This window comes from Clytia hemisphaerica, unplaced genomic scaffold (assembly GCF_902728285.1).
Source record: "Clytia hemisphaerica strain Z4C2 unplaced genomic scaffold, Clytia hemisphaerica genome assembly, whole genome shotgun sequence".
Classification (NCBI taxonomy): domain Eukaryota; kingdom Metazoa; phylum Cnidaria; class Hydrozoa; order Leptothecata; family Clytiidae; genus Clytia; species Clytia hemisphaerica.
The window spans coordinates 587,902-597,010 of NW_027103835.1; the positions used below are offsets into that span (position 1 = coordinate 587,902).

The 9,109-nt window shown below is 36.9% G+C and overlaps 1 protein-coding gene across 2 annotated transcripts; it reads right to left on the minus strand.

Annotated features, from left to right (window-relative positions):
- Positions 1-339: 339 nt before the first annotated feature.
- On the minus strand, positions 340-7,460 carry LOC136807043 (uncharacterized). 2 transcript variants are annotated; one of them, XM_067063612.1, is made up of 4 exons: positions 6,996-7,460; positions 5,840-5,981; positions 4,478-4,645; positions 340-1,997 (listed from the first exon to the last, which is right to left on the minus strand). In XM_067063612.1, exons 1-4 carry the CDS (start codon positions 7,338-7,340, stop codon positions 1,705-1,707), a joined length of 948 nt encoding a protein of 315 aa, XP_066919713.1. In that variant the 5' UTR covers positions 7,341-7,460; the 3' UTR covers positions 340-1,704. The 2 variants fall into 2 exon arrangements, with proteins under 2 accessions (XP_066919713.1, XP_066919712.1); XM_067063611.1 differs by having other exon boundaries at positions 6,984-7,460.
- Positions 7,461-9,109: the final 1,649 nt, after the last annotated feature.

Here is a 9,109-nt window from a genome sequence, read left to right on the forward strand (position 1 = left end):
GTGCTCACTTCACTCGCGTATAATAGTTCTAAACTTATTTTTTCGGGAAAAGGCGGCACCAAAACTTCGGAAATTCGCTTTTCTGATTCGTAATACCCCTCCATACTTCCTAATTAGAAAGTTTTACGTCGGAAGAAAACCAAAAGTCTCCCCAGTTCGCTCAAATTTATTGTTTTATAGCAGTATATTTCGACCCACTGCAATGTTTATGCAGGGTTCATCTTTCGAATTTAGTTCACATGTGCCCGTCAAAGTCATTGTTCTTTACCGAACAACATTGGTCTTTGAGATGGAAAAGTATACGGACTTTTCAAATGACTGAATAACGCAATTATATACTATTTTTGCAACATTTTAGGTTTTTTATTTTAACTACTTCTTAATTAACTTTATGATTCAGTTATATTCCACAAAATACAAAGAAAAATCATAATATACGTAAACACAAGTGAACAATTTCAAATATTAACCAAGTGAATTCCTTTTACCAGGCTTAATTCGCGTACCCCCTCTCAAAAATGTTTCAAAATCCTATCTATTTTTGAACCAATCACATGCGTTTGCGTTACATAAAAGTAGTAAAATGTAAACATTGCGCGAACCACGTGTCATTAAAGAGAACAATTAAAATCACGTGTCCAAAACAAACTTGTAAAACAATTGAACAATCAAAATTAGCCATATTTGGTTTTATTTTTTATTTTGACATGTGACATTTGTTTGATTTTGTATCCGCTACATACAGTTTGTTTCCAAATTTCGCAAGTACTGTTATGTCCCTTTAATTGAAAACACTTCTACAGTTCCGTTCACGAGTCACACCTTTCAAACAAAAATTAGTAAATAATATTTTGCCTGAAAATAATAAAAATGATAAAAATCGTTGAAATAAAAATTAACTTATTATTAAATATGGCATTCTAGAAGAAGCCTGAAAATTAAGAAAGACGTGCTTAAAAAAGAGGTTTTAGTCACACTAGATCTCCCTAAACCTCTAAAAAATTGGCAGTTGAAAGTTATAGCCCTTGCAAATAGGTCTATTTGGACCAACATGAATCCACTTGAAATTTCCTTTCCAATTGATCATTATACTTTTCATGGTATCTTTATTTCTTTTAAGTTTTTTAAGATCATCGCTAGTTCAATATTATCGCGACATTGGCACTTAAAGGGTTATAAGTATGCTAGATTCTCTTGGAACAGACCTATTGTGCTCCACACGTATGGCTGATCAAATGGTCAATGAGAGTGAATGAGAGTTACGATCAAGACTTCGGGAGGCTTTAAAAGTTTCAGGGTGGTAGCGAGGTTTCAAAAAGTCCAATTTCTTATGAGATATTTACAAAGATACAATCACAAAATTAATTACAAAATAAAATAATTAAATTACAAAAGTGCGCATCACATTTTCCCAAAAATACAGCACATGGTTTCTGTTCAATTCGTAAATACCAATTATATTTTACTTTTAATGTCAAAAAATCTTTTGCGGAAAAAATGACAATATGGTAGAACCAAAACCTCTAAGGACGTGTTTTTTTTTCATGCGAATGACGAAATAATTAAAATAAAGTGATTTTCACGATTTTTGAAAACCTGATTTTGGTACAGTCAAAAAAAAATATGTCCCTAAATGTCTTCCATGTCAAACTTCTTTGTTATTTTTTTCTTGCGTTTTTACGCTTGATGTAAGCTTTACGACAATCAGATATAACTTTGACAGCCAATTTCACATTCTTCAAGCGGTGGATAAGTAGCGCATGAGAGTCCTGGACAAGACGCGCACAAACTAAACGTATACCCATTCACTGTTCGTGGACAATCTGGATTGGATGGTTTTATACAAAGGGCTTTACATTCTTGTTCAGTCTTTCCAAGTTGTCGTATTTTGCAAGCCTGAACGCACGAGAATTGCTTGTTGCAACCTACTCGCGGTTCCATTTCGGTTGCACAAGCTGCCGTTTTACAAGTATTTTGGCAACGAACGTACATTGGGTCTAAAAGAAAAAAATTCACATCATTCCATTCCACCGTATGCTTCTTAGTGTGTCGAGGGATAATACACCCCCTTCTCACAGACCCACTGGGAAAGCAATTGGCTTAAATATCGTCTCCAGCTGTCCCCAGTGGAAAATTTTCCTCTAATTTTAATTCCCGCTGAAAATAATCAAATAAACCAATCCTCACTGCAAAATATTATGCTTTATCCCGCATCAGTAAGATTCTAACGATTTCATTGGTTAAAAGACATCACGTGGAGGTGGGATATCTACCGTATCTGTCTCCCTCACGTTCGATTGAGAAAAAAAAGAAGACATTGCATATTGACGAATGTGCTTTCGAATGTTTTGATCAAAATTCGAATGTCTTGTTTTGAAAATAATTGCAATCGAAAGAGTGTGATTATTTACGTGGGTCCCGTGCCCTCGTGGGTCCCGTGGGTCCCGTGCCCTCGTGGGTTCGTGCCCCCGTGGGTCCAAAAAAAAAACCCGTGGGTCCAAAAAAAAAACCCGTGGGTCCAAAAAAAAAAACCCGTGGGTCCAAAGAAAAAACCCGTGGGTCCGAAAAAAAAACCCGTGGGTCCGAAAAATAAACCCGTGGGTCCAAAAAAAAACCCGTGGGTCCAAAAAAAAAACCCGTGGGTCCAAAAAAAATCCCAAAAAATCGTTCCTTTTGGAACGACGTCTTCTTCACCTTATAGCCTCTGATAGAAACATCCACTCGCTTTGAAACTGAATTTTCTTCAAAGAGAGGCCTCCCCAGCGATTTGCGTGATGGCGTGCCGGGGGGTTTTTTCAAGCGTGATGGCGCGATTCCGAATTTTTTTGGCTTGATTGCCTGATTGGAAGTTAGAACGTGATCACGATTTGGCAAAATTTTGGAGCGTGATGCGTGATTAAACGAAATTTTGCTCTGTATGTATTGCCGATAATTGCGTGATGAACTTCGATTTGGTCATTTTTCGTGATGAGTGATTGAACTTGAAATTTGGCGTGATCGCCTGATTTGGGTCTGATTAGGGGTCTCTTCAAAGTTAATGAAGTTTACTTTCGATTAAAGCAAAAATTAAGCAAGTCTCTTCAACAGTGAGAATTCGCCCTGCAACAAACTTTCTCATTTGTCAATTGCTAGAATCCGGAAACTTTCTCTTTCTGGCGGTATTGAAAGAGTTGATATTCGACTGTTTTGTCCTACCTTGAACTCGAGAAAAAGACTTTCGAACACTCAGTCTCCCGCAGACAATAGCGAGATTATGTATCGGAGATATTCTACGGCTGCCCATGCGGGTCATCACCAAAGGCGACATGTCGTCGTCTACTTTGCTCTGTACGGGAAAAACACCGAAACACCCGTACTATAAGCAAAGTCGACATAATGCCGTACGTCAAATATCGAACTTGCTTTCACCCGCCATTACTTGCCTTACTCGCCGCTTTAGCCGTAGCTGTAGAGAATTCCAGATACATAATCTCGCAAATATCTAAAACCGACCCACAGTTTAAAACACACAAGCAAACAATAGAATGTTTCGAGACATTTATTTTTCCGGAACCAAACCAACCAATGAAATCCACGAAGTTGTATTTTTTTTTCGGGTTTTTTTTTTGGACCCACGGGATTTCTTTTTTGGACCCACGGGATTTTTTTTTGGACCCACGGGTTTTTTTTTCGGAACCCACGGGTTGTTTTTTTTTTTTTTTTCGGACCCACGGGTTTTTTTTTTGGACCCACGGGTTTTTTTTCGGACCCACGGGTTTTTTTTTTTGGACCCACGGGTTTTTTTTTTTTGGACCCACGGGTTTTTTTTTCGGACCCACGGGTTTTTTCTTTGGACCCACGGGTTTTTTTTTTGGACCCACGGGGGCACGAACCCACGAGGGCACGGGACCCACGGGACCCACGAGGGCACGGGACCCACGTAAATAATCACACTCCAATCGAAATTGAAATGGTTGGGGTTGAGAAAGTCAACAAACAGAAAATCTTCAAAGTTATTTTGATTTTTACTTTTCTTGAGTTTGTATGGATACAGCACGACTTTTAATTAAAGATAAAGGGACTTCAACGGGATAAAGCCTCGCCACCAATACGGTTTTACTGACCCTGTATATCCCGTATCCCACCTCGAGAAGACCGTGTAACTAATAATATTCCCATCCCCACTGAATTTTATGACTCGAAAACAAAAGAATATAAATTCCCGGTCATGAAAAAAACATTGGAATATCAATCCTCATTGAGTTCTGGTTCATTATTTTACCCCCATTGGTTGGAGAAATCCCACCGGGTCTGTGAGAAGGGGGTGTAATAATCTCACAACAAAAATATTGAAAATGAAGTGCCTTTCACAAAATTCTTATCAGAAAGAGGAAATAAATATATTAAGTTTAGACTTTAGACATTCTGCCGACTAATAATTTACAATATTAGAATAGGCAGAGTAGAAAGTCGGCCGTCTAAACCAGAGTTTATTCACCTGGACAAGGATCTTGGTTGCACGGCCGCTCCTGTTCGGTATTCGCACTGATACAATCATTTCCACCGAACGCCGGAGGATCACATGATCTCCTTCTTGTTTCCTGTCCTCCTCCACAAGACTGACTGCAAGAACTCCAACTTCCCCATTGTCTCCATGCTCCATCAACTGAAATAATTATATAATGTTTAGATGACAACAAGAGACCAATATTGTATATACACTACACAATATATTTTTAGGCAATATATTGATAATATATTGCTGAATGCCAGAAATATATTGAAGAGGTGTCCGCAATATATTGTCAGCTAGATTTGCAATATTCCAACAATCCCCCTGATTGTTTACAAAATGAAAATCCTTTTTATAATAGAGCACCTGTTGTTTACTCCGTACATTAATTACGGTCCCAAAACTATATTTTCGACTATTGCTCACCAATATATTGTGTAGTCTAAGTAAAGTAGCCCTTTACACTACATGCAGTCGCTTTTCTGCTTTTCCTTTTTACATATTTGGCAGCAGTTGGCAATGTATCAGCGTCATCAAGTCTATCAAAAAGCGATGAGTGGCCCCTGGGCTAGTAGAAAGTTGACTGTCTAATGTCAATGCGATCATTGAGTTTAAAGTCCCGAGCCGAAGGGGCTAGAGAAGAATCTTCGACCTTTCTCCATCAAGAAAAAGTGAAGTCTTTTCTGAAGTCCCAGTTCGCGCCGCATTTAGGATGACGGATTCAAAATCTAACACTTTCTTTGTTTTCACGTTGCATATTTTCAAAATCTGGCAGTAAAGATTACTTCCAATCTAGCGTTTGTATGAAAACCACGTGGGTCAAGCGTTTTGGATGCCCAGCTGGTACACAACGTTGTTTTAACGTTTATCTAACGTCCATTTAACGTTAGATGAACGTTCAAACAACACGTTGTGTACCAGCTGGGTGGGAAATAATTGCCTTCATTTCTCATCCTAGTCTAGCCCTTCTGGCTTGGAAGTCAATGTATCAGCGCCATCAAGTCTATCAAAGAGCTATAAGTTGCCCCCGGGCTAGCAGAAATTTGACTGTCTGAAATGTCAATGCGATATGCCTCCTTTTGACGCTATTGCATTGATACTTTTTCCCAATTTCAAGCAAAAAATGAAACTAATAACTCTCTGTCGATCTTTTGGCCATTTTTTACACCGAACGAAGGTTGGGTGGCTAGCAAAGGTCATACAGTTAACGCTCTCTAATTCGACGTTCTACTATTCGATAGGCTCCCTTATTCGATGAAATTCTCCGGGAAAGTCCCTGTCAACCAAAAAACTCATAAATGACGCTCCCTTTCGAATCAGAGAGCGTCAACTGTATATCTTTCTCACCCGGTAGAGGCTTGCAGTATTTGTCTTTCAAAACACCATCTTGTTTGCAAAAACATTTGTATCCATCTTGTGTTTGACAATTTTCTTCGCATCTTTCTGTTCTCTCTTTGTGACATCTCCCTTCTGAGCATGCGTGGCCGTGCTGAAAGAAAGTAAGGATAGAAGCCAATCTTCTGCGTTATTTCCGACATAAATTGCGCGAACAGCTTGGCTTTCATACTATGATTCGCTGAATATAAAGTTTATCACCTGGATTTTAAAATGTGCCATGAAAGAAACGAAAAAAGCGTAAATTTTAAGGCATCACTTTTCTTTCGTAAGATCGTTAAAAATTCCCGTCCTCGGCATTGTGGGAAAGAATTTCCCCTTGGTTTTGAAAAAGAGACAGGGGTGTGAAAGGCTACCTGTAAACAATTAAACGGTTATCAACATACACAGTAGGCTCTCGCTTATTAATAGCGAGAGTCAATACACCGTCTAGTAGTGTCGACTGCGCACGCGTCCAAACAATTTTCCATTGTTTTGATTTTAGCGACCGCTCTTTCCCGTAAAAAACGGTAGGTAAAATTTCGGTTCTCGTAAGGAAACCTAGAAGAGAAATGGTAGGTAAAACTCCTTTTAATCATAACTTCTTTACCTCTTGACGAATTTTTGTGAAATTTTCAGGAGAGATCCATAAAATTATCATTGATATCATGTTCAAATATCTAAAGAATTGACGATGTTTACATTCTAACCTTCCACAGTACTAAAGTGCGCATTTTTACCTACCGTTTTTACAGTGAAACACGGTGGAGATAGCGAGACTCCTAAACGGTGTATTGTAACTTGTTATGACTCTATGATGAAACATCTCCGACAGTCTTAGATTAAAGGTTTTGTTTTTAAATAAGAGATATATCGTTTGCTTACTCATCAATTTTGATCAAGCTTTTTTATGTTGAATTGACACGGATGTGGAGCAAGATTGGTCAAAAAGCGGAATGAAAAACATTTTTTTGCTTATATCAACATAATATAACAATAGGCAGACATTGTCCTGATATGAAACGGGAACACTTATGTAAAAATAAACGTTTTAATAGGTTATCCACGTAACTATCGATCTATCGATTCGCAATGGTGAGAAGAACTTGACACTTACCATAAGGCTTACTTCTTGTTCATCATCAGTTGTCATATAAAACACTTTGTCAGATTTCTTCATCTTTGAGGTTTCTATCTTGTGGTCATACAAAACACATTTTTTTCCATTATCATAGTTTTGATAAATAGCAGATACGCATTCCGAATTCCCAACGCATAGAGTTGAACATCTTTCTTTATTCTCCACATCTTTGATTTTTTCCAAATGATTCACACTACTTGAATCTATCAGTCTCAATTTCTGAACTTTGAAAGTGGCACTGAATTTGTCGCATTGTGGAAGTCTAGTTATCTTTGTGTAGACTTTAACAAGAAGAAGGCTAGCGAGAAGTAGAAGTTTAATCCATACTACCATTTTTGCTTCAGGTTAGATCCTGTCTTGAACAATTTTTGAAAGCTACATTTTTACACCTTCCACACTCAACCTCTTTGGACAACACTTCTTACTACTCATATCCAAATAATTTGCAATAAAGAGAAATCTCGGCACCTTGTTTACATTTTATCGCAGAAGGAGTATCTTTGCATTATTCATGATATGCACCGTTGAAATGTCTTCCAGGGGACCCAACAGCTGATTGGTTGAAAGTGACACGGAAAAAAAGAGAAATCTCGGCACCTTGTTTACATTTTATCGCAGAAGGAGTATCTTTGCATTATTCATGATATGCACAGTTGAAATGTCTTCCAGGGGACCCAACAGCTGATTGGTCGAAAGTGACACGTAAAAGAAGAGAAATCTCGGCACCTTTGCATTATTGATGATACTTTGAAGGTTTGTCGTGATACATGTTCTTTCAAAAATTGTTTTGAAGCTGACAAACAATGTTTTTTTGACGTTCAAATGTTCAATCGCATGTTCAAACTCGATACTTTTATTAGGGACACCCTGTATAGTATCTTCATTTCGATTAGGTTTTTCTTTCACATACCACTATTTAAATTCCCTTTAACTTTTTGCTAAATTACCCTCTGTTTCGGAATGATAAAAAAATTAAAAATACCAAAAAAATCGTAAATATACATAATAATTAACAAAAATATTCTCTTTTTTTTCGTTTTTATCAGTTTGAGTTATTTATATATCAATACTATTCGTTTCTAAAATGACAGATATTACATATCTTCACTATATACCGGGTGCACCAAAAAAAAGTATACAGGTTTGTCAAGATATTGTGAGCTTCAGGATGTATATTTTTTGTTCATTCTTTTTTTATCGTATAGAGGATGCTCTAACTTGAATTTTGAGCTATCATACATTAAGTTTGAAAAAGTAATTCGAAAGTTATTTCCAAAAAACTGACTTTTTTTCCAGGTCAAAATTTCAAAAAATCATTAAAAACAGCAATCACGCTATAAATAAGACAAAATGAAAAAAAAACAATTTCATTGTTTTTTGTATTCCTTTTTCTCTTATCTTATATTTCTCCAACAGTTTGTCCATCTTATTTGCACGTCATGAACATTTCCAACACCAGCAAACTAAATGCAGACCCAAGTTCTTTGAGCAACTATTCGAGGAATGGTGATCTATTTGTTTCAAAAACTTTCTCACATAACATCAAAACCTCTCTTGAAGATTTCCAAAAAAATTTTTCAGCCTTTCCAAAAATATTATCCCACGTGAGAATAGCTTGTTTTACCATATTCTTAAATTCCGCAACGAGTTTTGATGAGCACAGTTGCATTTCTTTGGTATTTTTAAGTGTAAAGAAGGTAAGTGTTAAGAGAAAAGTTTGCTCGCTGTTTTTAATGATTTTTTGAAATTTCGACATAATAAAAAAAAACAGTTTTTTGGAAATAACTTTCGAACTACTTTTTCAAATTTAATGTATGATAGCTCAAAATTCAAGTTAAAGCATCCTCTATACAATAAAAAAAGAATAAACACCCGGTACACCCGGTATATGTAAGGAAACTCATAGAATTTCTGTCTAACTATCTTCTTTCAGGAGATTTGGGTGGCAGAGCAGCATATAATGCATTTCGTCCTTATTAGGACCCCTATGCAAACTTTTTCCAAGCCTCTTATGTAGCCGCATTGGTTTATTAAAAAACCAAACATAGATGGTATTTTACTAATTCCTAGCTCTCGTGTCAAATTCCTGCTTTTGTCAAAGA